The sequence below is a fragment of the Onychostoma macrolepis genome, chromosome 04 (assembly GCF_012432095.1).
Source record: "Onychostoma macrolepis isolate SWU-2019 chromosome 04, ASM1243209v1, whole genome shotgun sequence".
Taxonomy (NCBI): Eukaryota; Metazoa; Chordata; class Actinopteri; order Cypriniformes; family Cyprinidae; genus Onychostoma; species Onychostoma macrolepis.
Genome location: NC_081158.1, coordinates 15,534,494 through 15,560,676, shown reverse-complemented (window position 1 = coordinate 15,560,676; position 26,183 = coordinate 15,534,494). Strand labels below are relative to the sequence as shown.

At 35.8% G+C, this 26,183-nt stretch overlaps 2 protein-coding genes across 2 annotated transcripts in view; both read left to right on the top strand.

The window, feature by feature from the left end:
* large1 (LARGE xylosyl- and glucuronyltransferase 1) overlaps window positions 1-7,371 on the top strand; it is a 28,329-nt gene extending 20,958 nt beyond the window's left edge. The window contains exons 13-16 of the mRNA XM_058773853.1: window positions 1,688-1,966; window positions 2,694-2,840; window positions 3,066-3,261; window positions 3,977-7,371. Coding sequence (XP_058629836.1) covers window positions 1,688-1,966; window positions 2,694-2,840; window positions 3,066-3,261; window positions 3,977-4,174 — 820 coding nt within the window. The 3' untranslated portion in view covers window positions 4,175-7,371. The remainder of the gene's footprint in view (window positions 1-1,687; window positions 1,967-2,693; window positions 2,841-3,065; window positions 3,262-3,976) is intronic.
* Window positions 7,372-12,201: 4,830 nt separating this feature from the next.
* kiaa0930 lies at window positions 12,202-25,163 on the top strand. The gene is made up of 10 exons (XM_058772458.1): window positions 12,202-12,467; window positions 16,422-16,570; window positions 18,696-18,800; window positions 18,958-19,035; window positions 20,174-20,275; window positions 21,441-21,581; window positions 21,658-21,846; window positions 22,010-22,169; window positions 23,610-23,765; window positions 23,862-25,163. The coding sequence occupies exons 1-10, from the start codon at window positions 12,326-12,328 to the stop codon at window positions 23,900-23,902; spliced, it is 1,263 nt and encodes a 420-aa protein (XP_058628441.1). The 5' UTR covers window positions 12,202-12,325; the 3' UTR covers window positions 23,903-25,163.
* Window positions 25,164-26,183: the final 1,020 nt, after the last annotated feature.

Below are 26,183 nucleotides of genomic sequence, written 5' to 3'. Positions count from 1 at the left end.
ATTGTGTCAAAGCACTTAACAGTATCAAATTGGAGGATAGAGTGTCAGTAATGTATAATGATAAGATTAAACACTCAATTTTCAATTTTCAGTTAAAGGCATTTCATTATTGAATTCAGAGATGTCATTGTCTAGCTCAGTTTAGTTTAAATAGTATCTGTGCAATCAAATCGGCGATAATCGCTAGAAATTAAGTGTCCCCCATTGAGGGTTGTGTATTTTCTAACATGACTGCTAATTTAATAATAAATAATCTCAGGCTGTTTGGTCACTCTTTATTTTAAGGGCCAATTCTCACTCTTAATAAACCATTAACTACGACTTTTGTCTCAATATACTCGAATTGGATGCTTATTAATAGTTAGTAATGTAGTTGTTAAGTTCCGGTATTGGATAGGATTAGGGATGTAGAATATGGTCATGCAGAATATGTGCTATAAACGTACTAATAAACAGCCAATATGTTAATAATAGGCATGTTAATAAGCAACAAGTTAATAGTGAGAATCGGTGCCTATACTGAACTGTTACCGGTTGTTTTTGAAGATTTTAAATGCTTTCAATTGTCCTTAATGACAAATGTCACTTTAGGGACTTCATAGATATGGCCAAAAATGGTTTATATATTCATAAGTCCTACAGTTTTGTTCATGCAAAGGAAATGGAATATTATTTAAACTGAATGCAGCTGTAACAGTGGTTGTGTTAATGTTGTAAAAGAACACTGAGATTAGTTTGCTGCTAAATGAACCACACTGTATCCTATAATCTACTTCTGATCATACTCAGTGGCATTCACGCTTTGGGCTGAACTCATTTTAAATAAGCTGCTTTGTCATCATTAATCACACTGATGACATTAACTGGCAAATTGCTTCTGGAAATAAACCTGATTCAAATGAATTGAGTCAAAGCTTCACAGCTTTTGCGATCAGTGTAATGAGTGTTGGCTGTTTAGTCAGGCATGTATGGGCTACTCCAGAATCCCAGATAACCTACGCATCAGTCATTGCCAGTGGCAGAGGGTTATCGTCCTTGTCAACACTGTGGGATACAATTCATTGTCATCTTTGAGGGCATAGCCTCTTTGACAGCCAAGTTACAGCACTCAAGGGCAATAAGGTTGTCAGAGTAGATGCCACATCAAGTTTGACTTGAATGAAAGTGAGGCTCTGAGGGACACAATTGCAGTTTATTTACATTTAGTATGTCAATTTGTTGTGTATACTTTTCCACTGTTTTGAGATAACCTGGAAATATTAGGGTATGATCAGGTCTGAAAAATCTGTAGCGATTTATATATTGTTTAGTTATGCTTTTATACAGACTATAAATGAATAAAAATATGAATGCTCTATAAAATTATTTATTGGTACACCGATTAACTTGCCACACGAAGTTAATATGCTGCATCATAATGAACCACACTCTAAAATATCAGAGAATTTACATTATATGAAATACTTTTTTTTTTTTTACTATGTAAACACCATAAGTTATGTAGGAATGATATGCTGACAAATAAGAGAAATATATCCAGTATAAGCTCAAAAACCGCTCACGTCAGCGCCAGCTTTTTTCATTGAAGCAGAAGGATATAAACCAAATGTGTGTGGCTTCAGACCTACTGTATAAAATTTTATATTATATATTTTTGGTCAGTTACTGGAGTGTTTCTTTGTTCCAGACTTCAGATGCTAGAGGCCATCTGTAAACACTGGGAAGGGCCCATCAGCCTGGCCCTCTACCTCTCAGACGCTGAAGCCCAGCAGTTTCTGCGATACGCTCAGGGCTCTGAGGTCCTGATGAGCAGGAGCAACGTGGGATACCACATAGTCTATAAAGAAGGCCAGTTCTACCCTGTTAACCTGCTGCGTAATGTTGCTATGGGGCAGGTCAACACACCCTACATGTTTCTGTCTGATATTGACTTTTTGCCCATGTATGGACTCTATGAGTACCTCAGGTGAGACAAAACCTAAATTTAAAATGGTAAAACAATGTTGGTCAATTTTGGTTTCATCTCATCACAACTGATAATTTTCAACTATAACATAATTTTCAACATAATTTTCAAAGGAACTGAGTAAATTCTGGTACTGTCACTCCATTTGGTGTTCTCCATAATAAATCACACACAATAAATCAATAAAACATGACAGTTCTCTTTAAAACGTTTTGTGCAAAAGAAAATTTCATTATAGTATTCAACTCGATGTGGGTCATTCTCAGGTGCAATTTGTGAATGATTATTGTTAATTTTTTTTTTTGATCATTTAGTGTTTGAAAATGTTACTTGTTTCAACAAAGCATATTTTTGCACTTAAGGCCCCTGCGTATATTGTTAACATTATTGTGCTTTTTTATTTCTTTAAAGAAAATAGTCTAAAACAGTGTTCAACAACTGAGCTTGACAATATAACAATGTAATACTGATAAAGAAAGGAGAAATTTGCCTCTGATTAATTAATGTGCTTAAAAACATTTTTAAATTGTCACTTTAATAAATATGATGTGATGAAAGCTGATTGCAAAACTCATTTTGCAATCAAAAGAGTGTCAAACCATATGCTGTATATTAAAGCATTTTTTTCATTTTTGGTGCCAACAAAATGTTCTTAGGTTGTGAATGTGATGTGGAATGGATTGTAATGGATTGTACTATCCAGTAATCCATCTTGTTTCTGTCTCAGGAAATCGGTTGTTCAACTTGATATGGGGAACACTAAAAAGGCTCTTGTGGTTCCAGCATTTGAAACTCTGCGCTATCGGCTGTCCTTTCCCAAATCAAAAGCAGAGCTCCTGTCACAGCTCGACATGGGCACACTGTTCACATTCAGGTGATTAATCTAAGAAAAAAAGTCTCAAAAGATTTAATTCAAAAGTAATGGCAGATGAGATTTTCTCAGATGCAACTAAATCATTCATGATTCTTTTAAATCAGACTGAACCAAGCTTCATTTTTATTATTAAATTATTTACAGTTTTACAATGACTTGATAAAGTTAATACTGACTTTAATTAGTTAATAATATCATAAAGTGAAGTAATTTGCTTGTCCACAGATATCATGTCTGGACAAAAGGTCACGCTCCAACAGACTTTGCCAAATGGAGAACTGCTACAACACCATACCGAGTTCAGTGGGAGGCCGACTTTGAGCCGTATGTTATGGTCAGAAGAGAAAGCCCAGAGTACGACCGGCGCTTCGTGGGGTTTGGGTGGAATAAAGTAGCTCACATCATGGAGCTGGACGCTCAGGTAACACTTATATTCTTTTGAGGAATAGTTCACCTTTTTCACAGATTGCAATAGTGCATTTTGGCTGTTATTAACATTGTAAATGTAGCAAAGTTTTTTTTATTGTATCATTTTTTTTATTGTTTTTATTTACTGTACATTTATAACACTATATTTTGTGATATAAACTTGCCATTAAATTACAGAAACTAGTTAATGCTGCTGTGAGTGTTTCTAATACAATGACTGAGGGAATGATGGCAAATTTGACATCTTTCTCTCTTCTCTACAATGTGATCGAACTATTACTATAACACTAAAAAATTGTTGTGTAAGTGTTTATGTGATTTGAGATGGCAGTCAGAATTGAGAACTGTTCTTTTTAGTGGATTGGTTAAAGGTCATGAATCGGTCTAATGAATTATCAGTCTAATGACTCCCTCAACAACTGAATTGGATGAACTATGATTCTTGGATGATTCTTTTAAGAACAGTTCTGTCAAGCAATTAATTGCATCCAAAATAAAAGTTTTTGTTTACGTAATATATGTGTGTACTGTGTATATTTATTATGTATATATAAATACACATATACACATTACATGGTCTTGAGCTATGAATGACAGTTTCAGTAATATTTGATGCTTTATGATGTAAAAAGGCTGCATTAAATCTCTTTTTGTTTAGTTGATGGTCTTAATTTCTGTGAATTGACTGATCTTTGTTGTATTTTCAGGAGTACGAGTTTGTGGTTCTGCCCAACGCCTACATGATCCACATGCCCCACGCGCCCAGTTTTGACATCACCAAGTTCCGCTCGAACAAACAGTACCGTGCTTGTCTGAAGACGCTGAAGGAGGAGTTTCAGCAGAATATGTCTCGGCGCTATGGTTTCGCCGCGCTCAAATACATGACAGTGGATAACAACAGCTAGCCGAGCACATTGTTCAGCGAACCGATAAAATAACTGCCATGAGCTGATGAAGGAGTGCTGTGTGACAGCGCCTTTATGGATGTGTTCAGTGAAACTGAGATTGCAGGGTCATTAGGAGGCACGGCTCGTGATCATCCATTCATTCAGGGATCCGATAAGATGTTTATCAGTGGTGTTTGACAAAGGTGCCGAGAAATAAACTGCTGATTAGAAGTCTTTAATGAACTTTTGTGGGAAGGCAACCAGATTCTACAAATGACAACTTCTAGAGTAAATAAAAGGTCTGTTGTTACTTGTAAATGATGGACAACAACACTGATGCACTTCAGATTAAAGCCTTGAATCTGTCTATCTTTCTGCCTTTCAAACTATTTGCCTGCGTGTCTGTCAGTCTTTTTGTTTCTCTCTGCCTCTATTTCTAAGCATCTGTCTATATTTCTGCCTGTTTATTTTTCTGTCTATCTAGCTATATGTCTACCTGCATCTTTCTTAGTCTGTCTTTTGGTCTGCTTACCTATTTATCAATCTCATGTCTTTCTGTCTAGTCTTTCTGCCTCTTATCTCCCTCTATTTCTGTCTCTCTTTCTATTCATCATCGAGTTTGACAAACTAGCTGTTAGCCAAGAGGTAATCAGTCTAATTTTTGGATTCAATTTAGACTAATCTATACTTTTATGTAATTGAATTTTAAAAATTATGATCAGTTTTAAAGAAAAAAATTGGGTGACTAATTTGTAAGACTAGTCTTAAGCTTTTATGCAACTGGGCCCAGATCTGACAGGAAGCGAAGTGCGAAAGAGAAGGGGGCGGGATCGGGAAAGGTCCTCGAGTTAGGATTTGAACTCGGGACACCTGTAGCACAATGGCGCTGTATGTCAGCACGCTTCCCACAAAGCTGTCTGTGCCGACAAGGATATTTGTTTAACAATGGCTATATTTGTCTGTCTGTCTAACAATCTGTCAGTTTATATCTCTGTCTAGCAAACTGTTGTACAATCTAGCTATGTCTCTCTTTTTATACACTACTTATATACTATCTCTTGCTCTCACTCTGTCTTTATGTGATCTGCCTGTCTAACAATCTGTTCATATCTGTTTGTCTTTATATCAACAATTTGCTCCAACAGTTTACAACAATTTACTCTTTCTCATTCTTATTCTCTCTCTCTCGATTCAAGGTTTTTTTCTCAGTGTTGACAGTTGTTGTGTGTGGTGAAGTAATTGGATATGTGTTCATTCTTAGTGCAGATGTGAACAAATGTAATAAACAGGGATCTTCATTCATCGGACTGGCAATAATACGTAATGAGAGGCCAAAGTGAATACATCATTGACACATTATGGTTATTTAAGTGTAACTGACTATCATTCTCCATCAGAGGGCATCACACACCACACTAACAGACTTATGCACTTAAATACAGGCTTAATTAACAGACTTATTCATTTTTATTTTTTTCATAATTTGTTAAAGATAGTGGATAGTTGATGCTGATGCAGTAGCAGAACGTGTCATGAGTGTGTTTTGTAGTTACTTTGTACGCAGACAACAACATGTCTGACTCAGGCTCCTGTTGATATTTTGCCTTTTTTGCCACCCTGACAGCACACAAACTCAACGTTGCCGAGACATCTGTATCAGTTTTCTTATGCCATACGTCTCTAAAACGTTTCCTGTCTGATGTTATACTGACATTCAACAGTTTATCACATTTATGATTGTGAATTTTTGTGAACCAGATATTTTGAAGATGTTTGTACACAATATTTAGAACTTGATGCGTTCTTCAACAGGCATCTCGGCAGCGTACGTGTGTATCAATGAAGTGCTTTTAATAGGCTACAGTCTGTGTTGTGTGCATTACAGTATGCCTGTGAGATCATCTTTATAAGCTGACCTCACCCACAGGACTGCTGCTTTATTTCATGTTATTTTATTGGTTGGAACGGACCATAGACCGTTCACGCTTATGTTCTATAGAGCCCCTTTTGGCAAAGCTGAGAACGCACTCGCACTTGCATTGCATTACCAATTGCATTGTGATCATTTTTGGAAGAAGTGTTTGTTTACATACTTGCTTGGAGTAAGTTGCGGGCCTAATACGAGCAGATAAAAAAAAAAAAAAAAAAAGAATCTGTGAAAAAAACGCAATGAATGTGTGCTACTCATATTCAGAATTACAGGTCCATTAGAACAGACCTGGGCTAGTTGTCAGTTTTTTTTGTTGTTGTTTTTTTTACTTTAGTGACTATTTCTCAGGGTGGGTTTATTTTTAAGTCAGTTTCTGTATAGACTTAAACCTTAAAGTCTTGAGAAAGCTATTGAGATATTTTCACCAGTACTGTCCTGGAAACAAAAACAGTCAATTCAATACAGGGGCATGTTGTCACACTGTATGAAGTAATATGTTTCTTCTTAAAGCATTTTGACACGCACATATGCACACAAAAACCATTTAAAAAAACGACAAATGTCAGTGTACTTTTGATTTCACTTGTTCAACCTGTATTCCAAAATTACAATATTCCCTGTGACAACTAGCCCCAGTCTCCTGTATTTACTACGTAAGAAGTGAAACCAGCAGATGAAGTTAATAATGGACAACATTTATGTGTGATTTTTCTGAAGTAAAATCTTTTGAAGGATACTTTTTTCCAACCATCCAGTTTGTTTTTCATTCAGTTGGAAACCGTCCATGTCACTGTACTAAATAATGTGCTGATATGTTCTGATGTGGAAGCCTTATGCCCTTCTGTGCATACAAGTTTCATAGGTGGCAGTGTTACCACTGATGTTCTGAGCGCTCAATGAGATGGTTGCTTTGGAGCGGTGTCTTTATTTTTCAGTATTTTCTGAGGTTGTACGTGAGTACTGATGTGCTGAGCTGTATGTGCACACTAGCTGATTGATGTGTGTGTTTAATATGAATATAAACAGCCACATGTCCAGGATAACACTGATAAAACTGCTTATGAATTAAAGTGTGTCATGTCTTTGCCGCTTATTTTACTATCCCATACATGATGGTACATTGCGAAACAATGTTTTTCAAACAAATGCAGCACATCATTTGAATATTTCATACATTCATTGCATTTTCTTTGTATCTGCTAACCACTTAAAGCATAGATTGTTGAAAAAGAATTTGAAATGTCATTTTCTGAATTAATGTGGCAACAATTGATATAAAAAAATGAAATATTTCAGACAGCTGTCATTTTTTGCTTTTTGTAGGATATGAAATCAGAATGCTAATATAGTAAATATGAAATAAACCAGTAACATCAGTGCCGTGAATTTTAAATATAATTGGAAATCACATAAGAACAATTTATTGTCAGCAAATTAGAAAACTCAATTTACAATTTACTGAAATTACAGTCTAAATTCTGCCTTTTCTTTTTAGAAATACTATAAAAAAATTATAATGCGCTTTAGAGAGAACATGTTAGACATTATAACAAATATAACTAAATTGTGATTAAAAAAGGGACACTGTGGTTTAAATTATTTAACAGAAAATGCTTAAAGTATGTTAATTACCAATCATTACTGTTATTATTAGCAATATTGATAACTATTAATAACTATGTATTAATATTTATTAAGCCTGCATATCAAACACATTCAAATACATCCAGCAAACTATTAATGTAATACAAGGTTCAGACACAAGAGGGGAGCACAGAGAATCTAAATAAAAACACTGAAGAAACTGCATGTTAATTTCAGTTGCCTTTGTTTGAGACTGCTCAGTTTCTTGCATGTTAATTATTAATATGAAAAATAGCCAATAAACAACATAAGGTTTTCCTTATCAGGACATAATAAAAAATGGTTCTTTCCAGGTCTTAAAATTTGGAAAATAAAACCTCAGATGAACAAGAACACATGACATATTGCACAGTGTCATTGTTTATTTAACAAAAATAAAGCCAAAATGGAAAAGCCATGGGTGACAAAATTAGGACACCCTTACTGTTAACATAAGAGGGTAAGTAGCAGTCAGACACTGCTAAACGAATGCCTTTGATTAACTGATCATCAGCAAGTGTGAGCATCTCTATAAAAGCAGATGTTTTGGCAGTTTGCTGGTCTGGAGCCTTCAGGTGTGTGTTAACACAACGCCAAGGAGTTAAGACATCAGCAATGATCTTAGAGAAGCAATTGTTGCTGCCATCAATCTGGGAAGAGTAATAAGGCTATTTCCAAACAATTTGAAGTCCATCATTCCACAGTAAGGTAGATTATTCACAAGTGGGAGACATTCAAAACAGACACCAATCCTAAGAGGAGTGGACATCCCAGCAAAGTGGAGATGTTTGGCCATAATGCACAGCAGCACGTTTGGTGAAAACAAACACCTCATACCAAAAGTCAAACATGCTGGTGGAGGGCTGATGATTTGGGGCTTGTTTTGTTGCCACAGGACCTAGGCACCTCCCAGTCCCATGAACTCCTCTGTATACCAAAGTATTCTAGAGTCAAATGTGAGGACATCCGTTCAACAGCTAAAGCTTGGCCAAGATTGGGTGATGCAACAGGACAATGATCCCAAGCACACCAGCAAATCTACAACAGAACAGCTGAAAAGAAGAGAATCAAGGTGTTGCAAAAGCCGAGTCAAAGTCCAGAGTCAAAAACCGGAGCAACGTTGTAAAGAAGAGTGGGCCAAAATTCTTCCAGAACGATGTGAGAGACTGATAAAGTCATACAGAAAATGATTACTTCAAGTTATTGCTGCTAAAGGTGGATCTACAGGCAACTGAATCCTAGGGTGTCCTAACTTTGTCACACATATATACCCATCTTGGCTTTATTTTTGTTAATCAAATAATGACACTGTGTGATATGTCATGTGATATTGTTCATCTGAGGCTTTATTTCCAAATTTTAAGACTTTCCAAGGACCAGCTAATTTTTTATTATCTCCTGATACAGAAAACCATGGAATTCAATAGCAGGGCTCGGTCCTGGGGCTATTGCGTTTTCCAGTCGGGCAACCAAAATGTATCACTGCCCTGCCCGACGGGCTAACTTAAATACCAGGCTCCCGTGGGTCCCTCTGATGCATCGAGGTCACTACAGTGGACACACATGCTGGAAGCCATGCACTTTGGAAGCCGTTTTAAACCATTTAGTATGTAGCATCATGTCCCAACCACCAACTGGCGAACCCCCAAAGTGTTGTCTACAATTCCATTTAATTGTTGTATTTTTATCTATTTTTTTGTTTTGAGATTTTTTTTGGCATAATATATTCAAGATGGCGGCGGGAAAAGGGGGTGCACCATGGACTTTGGGTTAACTGTTAAATACTTTTATTCTCAGAAAACCAGACAAGTACAAAAAATATTTTTCAGTTAAATAGGATGTCAGAAATAGATTCATCCAGATTTTAACAATATTTCTCTTGTACATTTTTTTTCTGTGACGGAAAATATATCGGTCCACTACAGTGGACGTCATGCACCAAAGGGTATAATTCTGCCTATAGGCCTATATAGCCTATAGGTTCTGCCTTATTTATGATTTATTAAAATTATGATATAATTTACACTTGAATGGTTTTATTGAACAGAAATATTAAATAGTCTTCAGATTTTATCATTTATTTCAGTGCTTACAGTCTATATTTATTTATTAGGTCATATAAAAGTGTAGCCATGTATACATGTATACTGTATGAGTGCAGATATATGTGTGCATGATTGCATTCGAATGTGTGTGGTGGGAGGGTGTGTGTGCTTGTGTGTGTTTGTATTTGCGCTCACATGTGTATGAATATGAATGAAACGCGTCATTGGCGTTTTCATTTCATCTTGCCTATAAAATGCCTGATAAAGCAGCGTATATGAGTACTACTTTGTGTGCAGTTACCAGATAAGCCGCTATATTTGCTCCTAAAGCAAAGAGTGGCAGAGAGTGAATTTGCATTTCCAGTGTGCCTATCTTATGATTTTTTTTCTTTGTGTGTGTGTGAAAACTTGTATCTAAACTGTAAATCATGTCGTTTTATGGCTTAAAATGTTACTATTGTCCAACCCCACTCATACAGTGTTCATTTTACTTGTGCAGCTCTTAAAAAGGTTCATAAATTGCCTTAAATGGATTTTTTTTTAAATTCTGCAGATAGTTTTATTTAAATAGTTAAATAAAATTCTTTCATTGATATTTGTGTATTGAAAATGTTTTTGATTGACATATAGACTTATCTGATTTTCTATATATATTTTTAAAAAAAGGTATTTTTTATTTGGGCTAGTTAAATTAATTTTCGGGCTACCAAAATCTGAAGAGTACCTGCACGAAGGGCTACCAGGGATTTTGAATTTTTGCAAGCCCTGAATAGGGTGTCCTAACTTTTTCACATGACTGTATATATATATATATATATATATATATATATACAGTATATATATATGGGTAGTTGACAAATAGGCAGTAAAAATGCTTTTTTGTAAAAAACTTTTTGAAAAAGAAATGTGGTAACACTTTACAATAAGGTTCATTAGTTAACATTAGTTAACAACATTAGTAAACATGAACTAAGAATGAACAATACTTCTACAGCATTTATTAATCTTAGTTAATGTTAATTTCAGCATTTACTAATGATTTATTAAAATCACAAGTTGTGTTTGTTAACATTAGTTAATGCACTGTGAACTAACATGAATAAACAATGAACAACTGTATTTTCATTAAATAACATCAACAAAGATGAATAAATAGTGTAATAAATGCACTGTTCATTGTTTGTTCATGTTAGTTAATACATTAACTAATGTTAATAAATGACACCTTATTGTAAAGTGTTACCAGAAATGCATATGTTTATGTAGTGTGAAGTCTGATCTCTGAGAAAGATCACTAACCACATCAATTCTTTCACTGCTTTTTAAAACATTTTTACTGAACTGTACCATAAATTTGTCCTATGGTGTGACATAGCAAAAATTAAGGAAAAAAAACTAAACAAAAAAAACTCTTAATAATGCATATATAGCAAGTAAGAGATTTATCTTCATTGTTAGACACTTATTTTCATATAGTGCTATTTATTTAATATGAAATTATAATTAACATATTTTTCCCCCATGACTTGTTGGACAATTTCAAGACAAACTTTGACAACAAGACAAACTTTGCTGTCATTCGTTTAAAACTGCTAAAAATTATACCATTTTAAGTTGAGTGATATTTGTATCTCCCCTGTTGCAATACTCAACTGTTTTTTTTTTTTTTAAAGATATGGTGAGATAAAAATAAATCTGTGGTTCTTTTATGTGTGTCACACCATAGGACATCACGTCACACTAAAGGACAGCAATGGTAGTTATTAAATTATTTCTATTTAATTTTGAACATGTCAAAGGAGAAAGAAAGTTTGATTTTGATACAAACAATATCAACATGTATTTTAAACAAAACAAAAAATAATTTTAACCAACAAAATTCAGTCTCTTAGTCAATCGGTATGTTACTGAAACTCTTCTGCTTTTTAAAGAGACCTTGTCCTCTGGTGTGACATCTTTGTGAAATATGCCATGTCATGTCAACAACCCACACCCATCTACCCACCCACACACACACACACACACACACACACACAGACAGAGCTGGGTAGATTAGCCTACTTACAAACTGTAATCCCTTACTGATTCCAAATTAGTTAGTAACGTAATGCATTACACCTTTTAGGTAATGTAAGCTAATCAGAATACTTTTTGATTACTGGGTTTTTGAAAGAACTGCAGGGGGGTTATGAGTTTAATGAAAAGCTAATAATTAGTGCTGTCAAACGATTTTTTGTTTGTTTACATAATATATGTGTTCTGTCTATATTTATTATGTATATAAATACACACATATATATTTTGAAAATGTATTTACATGATCATTTATCATATATTCATATAATTATTATATATATATGTAATTAAGAAAGAATTTACTGTTCCATATAAAACACCTATGAGATGAGGCGCAATATTAGAAGTGGCCCCTTTTAAGTGACGCCCTACGGCGTGACATCACGGGCCGAGCACGGGGTGTTCCCGACGCGACGCGACGCGTCGCCGCTGACGGAAGTGCAGAGCGCTGGTGTTGTTGTGCTCGGCTTGTGTCATGTACGGTGAGATCGTGTCATGACATCCGCGCGCATCATGGCAGCTCTCTCGGGTCAGAGCGATGATCCCGCCGAACCGGACCAGTCCCTGCAGCACATGCTGAAGGCCATCGCGGACGAGCGGAACCGCCTGACCGTCAGACAGGACCTCAGCGGACTGGGTCAGTACACTCGAGCCCGCCACAGCTCCTGTCCTCATTCACGTCCGCAGAACTCGCTTTTATCCTGACGATCAAAGGCGAAAACAGGCCGCGGTCATCTGCTTTGTTTCTGATGCTCCTCTATGACATCATAATTCACGAGCCGCCGCCGCTCTCTCGCGCCTGTGATGTCATAGTCCTGTCTACTCCTTTCAGCATCTATCTATCTATCTATCTATCTATCTGTCTGTCTGTCTGTCTGTCTGTCTGTCTGTCTATCTATCTATCTATCTATCTATCTATCTATCTGTCTGTCTGTCTGTCTGTCTGTCTATCTATCTATCTATCTATCTATCTATCTATCTATCTATCTATCTATCTATCTATCTATCTATCTATCTATCTATCTATCTATCTCTGTCTGTCTATCTATCTATCTATCTATCTATCTATCTATCTATCTATCTATCCTTTAGTCTGTCAGTGTAATCAGATAATATGTCAGAATGTTTTCGATACTTTGTTATGGTTGATTAAATCATAATAATCAATTCTTTCTTAGCTAACACTTGTTGAAAATGGCATGGCGGTGTAATGTATAATGCCGACTAGACCAAATGTTTATAAAATTCCTTGTTAAACTACATTTTGGCTGATTGATTTCATTGATATTTCCTTTGGCTTGGGGATTTTCCATCCTGTTGGAAAGTGTTTTGATGATTGTTTTGGTCATGTTAGGTGGTTTCTACAGGGTAATTTAAGGGCAAGCTGAGGTTCTACTGACTCTGGTTGGTTCATATTTTAAAAGTGCACCTGTTTGTCCCCATTAAGACCAGCTTTTCTGTACTGAAATCCTGAAAATTCCCTAAGGAGAGATCCTATAGCTGCTCTCATATGTGACTCTGGACCACAAAACCAGTCTTAAGTGTCAGTTTTCGAAATTGAGATTTCTACATCATCTGAAAGTGGAATAAATAATATTTCCATTGATGTATGGTTTGTTAGGATCAGACAATATTTGGCCGAGATACAACTATTTGAAAATCTGGAATCTGAGGGTGCAAAAAATCTAAATACTGAGAAAATCACCTTTAAAGTTGTCTAAATGAAGTTCTTAGCAATTCATATTACTAATCAAAAATTAAGTTTTGATATGTTTACGGTAGGAAATTCACTAAATATCTTCATGGAATATGATCTTTACTTAATATCCTAATGATTTTTGGCATAAAATAAAAATGGATCATTTTGACCCATACAATGTATTGTTGGCTATTGCTACAAATATACCCCAGCGACTTAAGACTGGTTTTGTGGTCCAGGGTCACATATCACTACTGTCTTGTTGTCAGGGTCAGAGTTCTTGTGATTACTGAGTAACTTGAGTCACACACAAATTCATCATCTAAGTTCACAACAAACACGTTTCAGTGACTCGCTCTTATTCATTCTAAACCATATACTCTAGATATTTCAGTTCTCCTCGCTCAAATGAGCCAGACTGCACAAAGGAAAGTAATTTTAGCCATTTTTTTCAGAACATCTTTGATTACGATGTGGTCCTTGACTGTGCTTCTCTCTCTCTGTCATCTTTTCTTGATGATTTGTCCCTTTTAAATGTTTCATTCTCTGTGCGACACATTGTTAATGTTTGGCGTTTTGCACAGTTCTTCACTTCTGCTTTTGTGAACCTCTTCCTCTGGTACAACTGGCACGTCTAGTATCTCTTGCTGTCTTTGATGGCACGCGTCTTTTCTGGTAACACTTTATGGTTCATTCCATTAACGTTAGTTAATAATGCACTATGTATTATAAACTAATCATATATGTAATGCTAAGTTATAATATTGCTCATTGTGCTTGTTCATAATGCATTGACCAATGTTAATTTACACAACATAAAATGTTAAACATCTAAAATGTTAAACATCTAAAATGGCAAAAATGTAGATTTTACCATTAACCAACAATAATAAATGTTGTAAAGGTACAGTATTAACCAACTCCACTAACTAAATTAACTGAATAATCTTATTTTAAAATGTTGCATCCCTTCATCCAGTTGTTACCATTTAAAGATATCATATAGGAAACCTGTTATATCTATAGCAGTAAATATTGCAACTTTATGCCAAGTTATCCTGAAATTATCCAATTAACCAAGCAAGCTCTGTTTAAGGAACAGATCTGTGATGATCTTACTCGGTACTAGGAATTAGACAGTAACAGTAGCTTAGAAACTATATGATGTACCCAAGAAAATATTGAAAAGATTTCCACAAATTACCAGTGGACAAAAGTAGGGCTGTGAAACGATTAATCGTGATTAATCGCATTCAAAATAAAAGTTTATGTTTACATACTATATGTGTGTGTACACATTATATATAAATACACACACATACATTTATATATTAAGGGAAAATATGTTAGATTTATATATATAAAATATGTATATTTATATATCAAATAAATTATATACGAGTATAAATATATACTGTATACATACAAATATTTTTAAAAATATATTCATCTATGTGTGTGTATTTATATACACATAATAAATATACACAGTACACACACATAGTATGTAAACAAACTTTTATTTTGAATGCAATTAATCAAGATTAATCATTTTGCAGCCCCCAGACAAAAGCCCCTGAACATTAAAATTAGACCTTAAGGCCTTTACAGAATTACTCAAATGACTTCTGAATCTCCAATTCAAATGAATCTACTCTGATTAAATTCTATAGAAGTTGCCATTTGTTATTAGAAGAACTGAAATGTTTCAGTAACTTTAAAAGAACTGAAGAGAAAAATGAAGTAGGTTGCAATGTTGTTGTGCTGGCGGGCAGATAGTGTCGACGTTTGTCTGTTGCTGTTATTCTGTAACGTCTGTTTAAAGGTCAGAGATACTGGACTTCACCGTGATATCTCATAGACTTCATCTTTCATAACAAACAAATTAACTGACCAGGACAAGTCTGAAGTAATCTCAGCTCATGGATTTAAAACATAGTAGTGGGATTTATATACTGATAAATATTTGTTCAGTTCTACATGATTAACAAGGATTAACAAGCTTAAAGGGATAGTTCACCCAGAACTGAAAACTCTGTTATCATTCACTCTCACACACACACTCAAGTTGTTCCAAATCTGAATGAATTTCTTTCTATGGAAGGCAATGGGGACCAGCAACAGTTTGGTTACCTACATTCTTCAAAATATCTTCTTATGTGTTCAGCAGAAGAAAGAAATTCATACAGCGGAACAACTTGAGGCTAAGTAAATGATGGTTTTCATTTTTTGTGATATATCGCTTTAAGCTTGTTGAGTAATGGATCCTCAGGCAGAACTGATCAGATATCCATCAGTATCTTCCTCTTTCTAAATGGGGATGTGGAAGTCCAAGTCCTGTGATCATTTCTCTCTTTTTTTTTTTTGTAGATTGATAACCATGGAAGTAAATGTCATGTTAGGAGTTACTGAAGCACTACAGTAGTCCCTTTTTAGCTGACAGGGTGCTGTTGCAGATCTGGAAGCGTTCCAGGTTTCTGAACAACTCTCAGTCTCGATTGATTGACATAGAACAAATCTAAATGGCTCATTTGCATCAATAAAGATGTCACCAATCACACGTACAATTGCACTGAACAAGACACTGAATTAAATGTCTTTTGAATTGTTTCAAAAATGTTTTTAAACCTTGTGATCATATATTAATCTATTTATGTATCCATGTTATTCTTTGGGAATTGGATGGTGAAAAGTGGGCTTTTCATATTGGAATGAATGCAAGAATTGCTAAAACAATAACTAAATGACAATTTTAATTAGTTTAATATTTTTCATACAGTGGAAAAAGAAAGTAATTTCAGAGGTGAAGCAATTTATAAAAATTTTTGATGAGAGATTATGAAAATGTATGAAATTAATTGTATTAAACTGGATTCTTGTTTTTTTGTTAAGGATGCTTCAAGGATGACCGCATAGTGTTCTGGACATGGATGTTCTCCACATACTTCATGGAGAAATGGGCACCACGTCAGGATGATATGCTTTTCTATGTGCGCCGCAAGCTCTCCTATGTCAGTGCAGACAACACAGAAGGGAAGAAGGTGAGATGAACCTATTAATTTTCAGAGTAGAGGTGAAAACTGAGAGAATGGATCTGAAAATTTAACACCTGATAGTTAGAGAGCTTCATGCATGCCCTAGCTTTTTTGAGCACTGCAACGTATAAACTGTAGCATTTTCATTAGGTCGCTAATACACGTTTTTGAATGAATCAAGTGAGTCAAGGATTCAGTTACCCATTTCAGAATGAATCAGCCATTTGAACGAATCGGTTGAATGAATGAATAAATGACTCTCTCATTAAAACAATTTGCTGCCAACCACTGGTGGTTTGGTTTTATATTGCATAAAAGTATAATTGCATTTTCCCCATCATTTCTTATTTGTATATTTAAAAATGATTTAAAACATAATTTAACATTACTTATAACATCATTTATGCATTTGCAATTTTGCGGTGTAAATGCATTTATGGCACCTCAGCGTCATCAAACAGTCTGTGTAAATACATCTAATGCCACTTCAGATGCAGCTTCTGTGTTTCCTGCTGTGGAGAGATGGAGTTTGTTGAAACTGATTTCATTTGAATGGTAACAGTTTCTTATTATTCTAACTGAATTAATTGATTTGATGTGAAAGATGACACATACATTTAATAAGATTAGGGAAAAAAATGCCCATTTGTAAACAGTGGGAAGTGGCATCTGTTTTGTTAATACAGCTACTCATTTCTACAGAGCACAGAGTCACGGAGCACTTTATTTATAGAGTTGATTAAGTGAGAGAACATCTGTTACTTAGTCCAGATTAGGGGAAATAATTTATTTTATTATGTAAATAATTTTTTTGCATTGGAAAAAAAAGGCAAATTTTGTTTTTATATGCTGTCAAATATAATTCTTAGAAAGAAAATCGGGATCGGCAAAAATCGGAAATCAGAATTAGCCAAGAAAATCGCATCTTTAATGCAATCGGTGCATCTTAATAGTTGGCATTTAAAAGTACTTGCTAAAGCTAAACAAACTTTCCAAGATGGTTAATCTTTGCCTACATTAATAATGTCATGTTATGAAAATTTGAGCTCACCAAAAAAGGTTAGAAATAAGTGTGTGAGAACAATTGACCTATCGGTAAGTCCTTCCCCTCGAACGCAGACTAGCATGGCAGTCGAGTATCAGTTGCATGGGGAGCGGAACTTGGACATCTTTAGGTTTCAGTGCCATAGAGAAACATTGGAAGATCCGAAGCTCGCATCGGTTTTATGGGGTTTATGCTTCAAAAATGGAAAAACAATGTGCCTGTGTAACACTGATTCCAGGTATCCTGAGAGGATGGGTAATATAATATATTTATTACATTTCCTGAATCCAAACAAAACAGAGCAATATGTCCCTAAGTATTCACCTCAATACAAATGAAGACAAAAACATTCATTTTCTGGTTGTCATACACTCATTAAGTTACAATTTTCATCTGCTCAAGCAGAACGTTAATTTTATCTTATGCTTTAGCAAGGTATCTCTGGCTAAAACTAGCTAACGTTAAAGTTAGTGAGTCCATGCTAACGTACAAACTTAAATAGCGGACTGTTCTCGCATCTTGTACAGTGTAGGTCAAAAACACATAAACGAAGGTCTACATTTCAGTGCCTCTACATATTAAACTGGTTAAATGTACATTAATTTAATCATAACCTGCGATACATGAACAGTGTTGATCCTGCATGTTGTCATCCGCGATCGTGATGACTGACTGTATATGAGACTTCTCCCGCTTGCATTGTGATCTGTAAACCCTCCTTCGAGTTACCCACTGTATTTATTTTTAAATATTTTATAAATCCCTCCATGGAATATTTAATTCCCATTTGGTGGCCTTCTGTGTCCAAAATTGTGCAAAAACATCGTTGGAAACAAGGTTTTCACACTGTAGCTGTCATTGTAGGACAGTGAGCAACTCTGTTGTTCAACAGTAACTAAGGGGGGCGGGGCTTACCGATAGGTCAATTCCGTTTCATCTGGCTGTTTTAACATGTCCCATATGACACTAACTAAACTGAATGCAAAGGAGAATCAGATGTTCCACCAAAAATTCCTGTCCTATCAAAGCAAAAGTGTGAAGCATCTGAATTGGGATTTGATTTACTATGACTTGTGTTGGTTTCAGGTGGAGGTCGAGGTTTACAGAAGAGACTCTAAAAAGCTGCCTGGACTCGGTGATCCTGACATCGACTGGGAGGAGAGTGTCTATCTCAATCTCATCCTGCAGAACGTAAGCAAACCTCAGTGATCAGACGCTATGAGGCGCAATGTAAACACAATTAATTGCTCTGAAATATAAACAATAAACCAAAGACTATTTCTCTGAGACAGAAGTTTTCAAAATGTCTTTTTGATGTAGTTTTGCTTATAGTCTTTTTGTCCCACAGCTGGACTATGTGGTCACATGTGCAGTTTGCACACGCTCAGATGCAGGAGACATCCACATCCACAAAAAGAAATCCCAGGTGAGACAACATTTATGCAGTTTGTGTGTTGGGATATAATTATGCAGTTCAGATGCAAGGTAACACAGTATGAAGTCTTTCAGTTTAGTTAGCCATCTTTAGTCTAAATTCAGGGTTATGATACTAGAAGGTGAGTATTATAAAAGGAATTGTATATACTTGTCAAAATAAGGTGTTTTCTGCACAAAATCATAGTAACAGGGTTGAGAGTCTTGCAGTTATTCATTATTAGCCTTAGCTGAAGATTGACACCAGAAGGCCTTTATTACTAGATCATTTAAGCTGCTTTTTAGTAACCAGTTGTTTAAAAAAAAAAAAAAAAGTAACAGAGTTGACAGTTTAAGCCCCGTTCACACCAAGAACATAACTATAAAGGTAACAATATTAGCGTCCACACCAGCAGACAATATCATTTGTTTATTCTAAGCGCACACTCGCTTTAAATTCTCGAGCTCATAGCAGGATGGATTCTGATTGGGTGTCAATGTTTGCATCGTTCATCAGCTGGAAAAAATCGCTCTGAGAGTGATTCCAATTATATAGTTTCTCTGTGCCCTGCTGTGCATAGCTGTGGTGTGGACTTCTGCTATTCTTTAAAATTGAGAACGATTTTTAGAACTATATTTTTATCGTTATCCTTATAGTTATCGTGCTTGGTGTGAACGGGCCTTCAGTCATGCATTATTAGTCTAATGCCTTGTTTATACAAAGTCACAGTAACAGTCTTGGCTGTTACTAGGCTAAGGTTGTAACTAGGTTATAAAACTGCACATTGTAGTTTAATACTTAAAATTTAAAGCATGAAACATCAGTTTACTCGTAACAGGGTTGATAGTTAAACCATTCAGTCAGCTGTTATTATAAAAACCATAGACTAGAAGCTACACCACAGTCACACTTGTGGTGTACTTACTTCCCAACTGACACAACCAGATAGTACACAAGCATCTCCAAAATGTCTGATAAATATCTTTAGAAAGCATACATTCTTTCCACATTATAAACATCTAAACCGAAACCCGAACTAAACAAGAAGAGTTTGCTTCCTTGTAAGGGTAATAACACAGACATATCATAGCTAAATGATTTAATGTTATTTCTGTGAATTAAATTTTTTTTTTTTTTTTTTTATTTACAGCAAGTGTTTGCCTCTCCAAGCAAACACCCAATGGACAGCAAAGGGGAGGAGTCAAAAATGAGCTACCCCAACATCTTCTTCATGATTGACAACTTTGAGGAGGTAACCTTTATTTAAGCTCTCAAATCACATTATGGTGCTAGATCGAAACTGCTGGTCATTTCAAGAGCTGTGTACTGCAACATCAGATTAATCAAAGAAGAGACAAGCGTGTCATCAAACATAAGGAAATAAACTATATGTTCTGAGATCATATCGAAGTCATATCTTTCCGAGGTGTGTACGAACAGGTTGGACAGGTTTACGTGGTTTTCCTGGGGTTGTTGCTACGTAGCTCACACTGAGTTTTTAAATCATAAATGTTCAAGCAGTGAATTGTATGTTGGTTTCAGAAGATCCAAAAAAGTTCCAAAGTTCAACACTTTTTTTTTTTTTTTTTCCAGTTAAGTGCATCATCCATGTGTTTAAGGTGCTTTTTTACTATTTATACTACAAAAGGGCAGAGAAGAGAATACGGCATAAGTATGTGAATTGGGATGCGCACAGTCTTGAAATTCACTGAAGTAAAATGTGTGACAACACGTCAACATAAGATTATTTTTAATTGTTTTCTCACCAGTGTTATTTTAGTGTCATTGATACGGTGTATGCTATTCTAGTTTTAATATTTTTAATTAGATTTTCTTTTTTAATTTTTTAGTTAAATTTTAGTAAGTTTAGTACTTCCGTTTAAGCTAAATGAAAAGCAGAAATGTTCTACTAAAAATTCTTAAGGCTTTTTTAAAAATATATATTTTAGTTCCATTTATGTTTATTTTATTTCAAGAAATGAACATGTTTTTTAAGGTCTTTGTTTTAGTTAACCATAATAACCCTGCTTCTCACTGCCAGACAGTCATGATAGTTCTATCTTATGGTCTGTTTGTACTTTGATTCATCAGCCCCTCCATGCTGATCAGATTAAAATCATGGTGTGTCATGCTGTGTAATGTTATGATAATGCTTCCGCTCATAAACATTGCACTGCATGCAGTTTTAAGACAAAGTGTGCTTTCCTCCTGTTACACAGGGCTGAGTGGCTGCTGAATTATACCAAAGACTATAGAAATACAAAGACGGTTCACTCCTATACTCATGAATGGGAGAAACTGCAATGCGCAATATGGTGGAAAAGTCCCGCCTTCTAAATGAAAGAGCCAATCGCTGATTGTTAAAGTCATTGAGTCAGTTGTCATCATTGGCTGTGATTGTTGTGTGTGTTGGGCAGGTGTTCAACGATATGACTGTTGGAGAAGGTGAAATGGTTTGTGTGGAGCTGGTGGCCAGTGACAAAAGCAACACATTCCAGGGCGTCATCTTCCAGGGCTCCATCCGCTACGAGGCCCTAAAGAAGGTCTATGATAACCGGGTATGTTTCCTTTTACATTTGTCCAAACATTTGTTACATTTGCTTCTGGTGTGTGTTTCATGGTATGTTTTTATAGGTAAGTGTGGCAGCTAAGATGGCCCAGCGGATGTCATTCGGCTTCTACAAGTACAACAACATGGAGTTTGTGCGGATGAAGGGTCCTCAGGGGAAAGGTCATGCTGAGATGGCTGTGAGTCGAGTGCCCACTGGAGACACCTCACCCTGCGGCACTGAAGAGGACCAAGACTCCCCTCTTCACGAGAGGGTCAGTTAAACCCAATTTCTGTTCCCAATTCATTAGATGTTTTCAAGTGATGCATAAATACTGAATCATTTACATTTGTTCTCTGCATTAAAAAAGTAAATTAATTACATCATATGTAGTTACATAATTTTCAAAGTAATTGATAGCCCTGTTTTCCTCGTAGGTGACATCTTTCAGCACTCCCCCGACCCCGGAAAAAAACAGACCCTCCTTCTTCTCACCTTCACTCCGCCGGAAAGTGCCCAGAAACCGAATCGCTGAGATGAAGAAATCACACTCAGCAAATGACAGTGAGGAGTTTTTCAGAGAAGAGGATGATGAAGGTACACAGACATACTGGGACAGTACTCGCATTTAACAGTATTGAACAGTTTTGATATTTAAATATATATAAAATTAAATGCAGCATATCTAAAATTGATATTTACAAAATACGGAGGCCCACACATGACATTTTCTAAATCGTGTTCATGAAATAATAATTTGTAAATTGTGTGCTCAATATAATAATTTGTTCCTTCGTTTTAAATAAAATTGTGCGAATGAACTAGTAATTTGTTCTACTTCCTGTCCATATTCTCTCCGGTGTAGATGCCTATATCTTTTAAAATGATTCCATACAATGCTGCAAGGCTTTTGAGAATGTGTGTATAAGTCATTCCCAACTCAAAATAAAAGTTAAAATTAAAGTGTCTCTGTCAGTAACATAACAATTGCAATAACATAACAGCAGCAACAGAGAATGTGGACAGAAAGAATTCTTGTTTTGAGTGCACAATTTACTTAAAACAAGGGACCAAATTATTATATCGTGCGCACGATTTACTTAAAACAAGGGACCAAATTATTATATTGTGTGCATGATTTAAAACAAGGGAAGAAATTATTATATCGTGCACACGATTTACTTAAAACAAGGGACCGAATTATTATATTGTCCGCAAGATTTACTGAAAATTAATTAAGTAAATCGCTCGATATAATAATTGTGCACATGATTTAATTAAACAAGGAACAAATGAGTAAATCTTGTGCACTATTTATTCCCTGCATGTTATCTGCGGGGGTCCTTAACAAAAGACACATTTTTTTTGTTTGTTTTTTACTTTAAAAAAAATTCGGAAAAACGGTTACACAGTACTTCCTTCAAATATATATTTGCTTTATATATTTATTTTCATTCTGACTGTAATCTTGAGATTAATTGTGTCTAGTTTATTGCCAGCCCTAGTTTTAAACAGGAAGAAATAAAAACAATTATGTGACCCTGGACCACAAAACCTTAAAACCTTAAACTCTTAAGTCGCTGGGGTATATTTGTAGCAATAGCCAAAAATACATTGTATGGGTCAAAATGATTGATTTTTATTTTATGCCAAAAATCATTAGGACATTAAAGATCATGTTCCATGAAGATATTTAGTAAATTTCCTACTGTAAATATATCAAAACTTAATTTTTGATTAGTAATATGCATTGCTAAGAACTTTATTTGGACAACTTTAAAGGCGATTTTCTCAGTATTTAGATTTTTTTGCCCCCTCAGATTCCAGATTTTCATATAGTTATATCTAGGCCAAATATTGTCCTACCATAACAAACCTCAAAATGGAAAGCTTATTTATTCAGCAATTTCGAAAAATGGTTTTGTGGTCCAGTGTCACATATGCATACAGTTTTGTGGAGGGAAAAGCATTCCTTCCTTGTAACAGTGATAGTTTCAGTTTTGAAGTGAAATTAAAGGTGCTTTCCTCTTTCCTCAGACTTGTGCAACGCCTCAAACTTGCGCTCCCGCTCTCTGTCAGGAACTGGCCGCTCGCTGGTCGGTTCTTGGCTCAAGCTGAACCGAAAAGAGGAGTATTTTCTGTTATATTCCCATCTCACCTACGTGACACTTCCTTTGCATCGCATCACCACAGGTACAGCACACCTGCCCTCCATACAAACATGCTTCTTTTGCATCTCTTATACCCGTGAATTGTAGTGGCTAAGTGGCTCCATTGTTTCTTTTTTAGATATTCTGGAGGTGAGACAAAAGCCCATTTTGATGACATAACATTTACTGACCCCTCAAAATCCATGTTACCAAGTGCCTCCTCACATCAGGCCCCTGAGGAACCGCAATGTGGCGTATGGACAGATAACCAAAAACTATGAACAATACGCAACACTGAACGACAAGAGGAGAAGGGAAACCTAAGGAACAAACTCCATCAAGAAGTGCCTCTTCCACATGTTCTTCAGAGAGAATGGCTGGAGACCTGGAACTAAAGTGGCACAAGACTGTGACTCAAAAGGGAAATATTTATTGGGAGATGAAACCCAATAAACGAATGTCGTTCTTGTAAATACACTGCTGCTTAGATACTCAGTGAACTGTACCGACCACAGCCGTCTCCCTTCAACCTTCCTTCAAGAGACACTCGTAGGTTTCACGATATTACTAATTTTGTGTGTAGTATATTTTCCAAAGGATGTTTCCTCGCAGCTCTAGGCCTTAATACTTCGCTAACCAGCTAATCTATATCAAACGTCGTCCTTTTGATAGCCCATTGCTGAGTGAATCGCAGATGTCCAGCAAATGTCCTCCTGTACTTACACGACTGTCTGTTACTTGATATGTTCGAGGGGATTTCTGATTTCCAAATACTAGTGAACATGACGTATCTCTTGAGAAGACTCTGACGCATGTTTCGTAGGCCGTTTCCGGTAGATGGATGACGACACCACCTGAGCACAGTTCTGGGAAACATCTCCGTCCACAAAGACACTTGAACTTGACACTAGATCACATGATCCCACCCAGCAGACGTTGCTTTTTTGATTTTTGGGTTTGTTCTCCGCCGTGTTTCCTCAAGTTTGGTGACTGTCGTCTTTGAGTTTCAGTTTTGAGAACTCTTTTGCACTAAAGGGCTTTTGGAGTTGAACACGTATAGCCAACCCAAAGTGTCAGTATTATTTTGTTTTGTACGTGTGTGTCAGCTGAATGTAATAACTGATCCGACAGCTTTAATATCTATTTGATATTTGATAGGCAGATTTGCCAGCAGCATTTGAAGATGTTGTTCGAACTATTTTAAGACCCTAGTCTTCAGTTTGATTTCATTCTTTGCTTTTAGGTGCAAAGCTTCAGTGGAAGGCTGTTTTTAAGGAAGTCCCAGTTTGTTAAACGCTTTACACGCGCTTTTGTATCAAGTGGTAATTTAGCAGTAAATGTGCATGGTGTCGTATTTATGTTGTAATATATATATATATACACCTTTTCTGTACATCTTTATGAAAATACACATTATAAAAAAAGTTCTTGTTCAAATTTATTGGCCAGTTACTAAAAGTGTATTGGGATATCATGCGAATTCTTGGAGATACAGACGGTTTCAAAGCAAACACCAGATGCAAACTTCTTCAAATATGAGACAAATTCAAATTCTGTAATAGTGTTATTATTTCGTTCAAGTCACTATAGTCTTGATTCTGTTAAATTCAATAACTGTAAAGTTCAGTAATTATACTTAAGTATATTTATAAAATTATGGGTAAAAATAATTGATTTGGCCTCCACATTAAAGCGAAAAAGTGAAAGTGACGTGACAAACGGCCAAGTATGGTGACCCATGCTCGGAATTTGTGCTCTGCATTTAACCCATCCAAAGTGCACACACACAGCAGTGAACGCACACACACCATGAACACACACCCGGAGCAGTGGGAAGCCAATGCTGTGGCGCCCGGGGAGCAGTTGGGGATTCGGTGCCTTGCTCAAGGGTCTCACCTCAGTCGTGGTATTGAGGGTGGAAGAGAGCGCTGTACATTACGGAGGCCCAATGGTATTAACATGCCTTGTACTACAACAAAAGCAAACTCGCTTACTGGTTGTGTACATTAGTTGATGGGCGCTTTAGAAACACTAACTTGTGAACACTAATGAACTTGAAATCTTTTGTTTCTTTGTTTCAGAGCTTGTCAAATTGGCTACATCACAAAATTTCAGTGAATGAAGCTTTGCTGGCCTTAGAGTTCTTTGGTTTCAAATCTTGGTTTGAGATGTTTCAAAGCACAGATGCTTCGCCACTAGTTTTCATTGATCTGGTTCTTCTTAAATGATTTTGATTCATTTTAATATCTATGCATGCATAATACAAAAAAGATTATGTAATTGCTTAGTTTCCCAAGCCCTACCCAATAACATAAAATAAGCACTACACATTAAAGAACAAAAAAATTACAAAAAATTTATATACGGTATTTAATTACATTTAAAAGATACTCTAATAATGCATGTTTGGGCTGAGTTTTTGTCGCATTTACTCGCATTTATCATTTCGTCACATTTATTT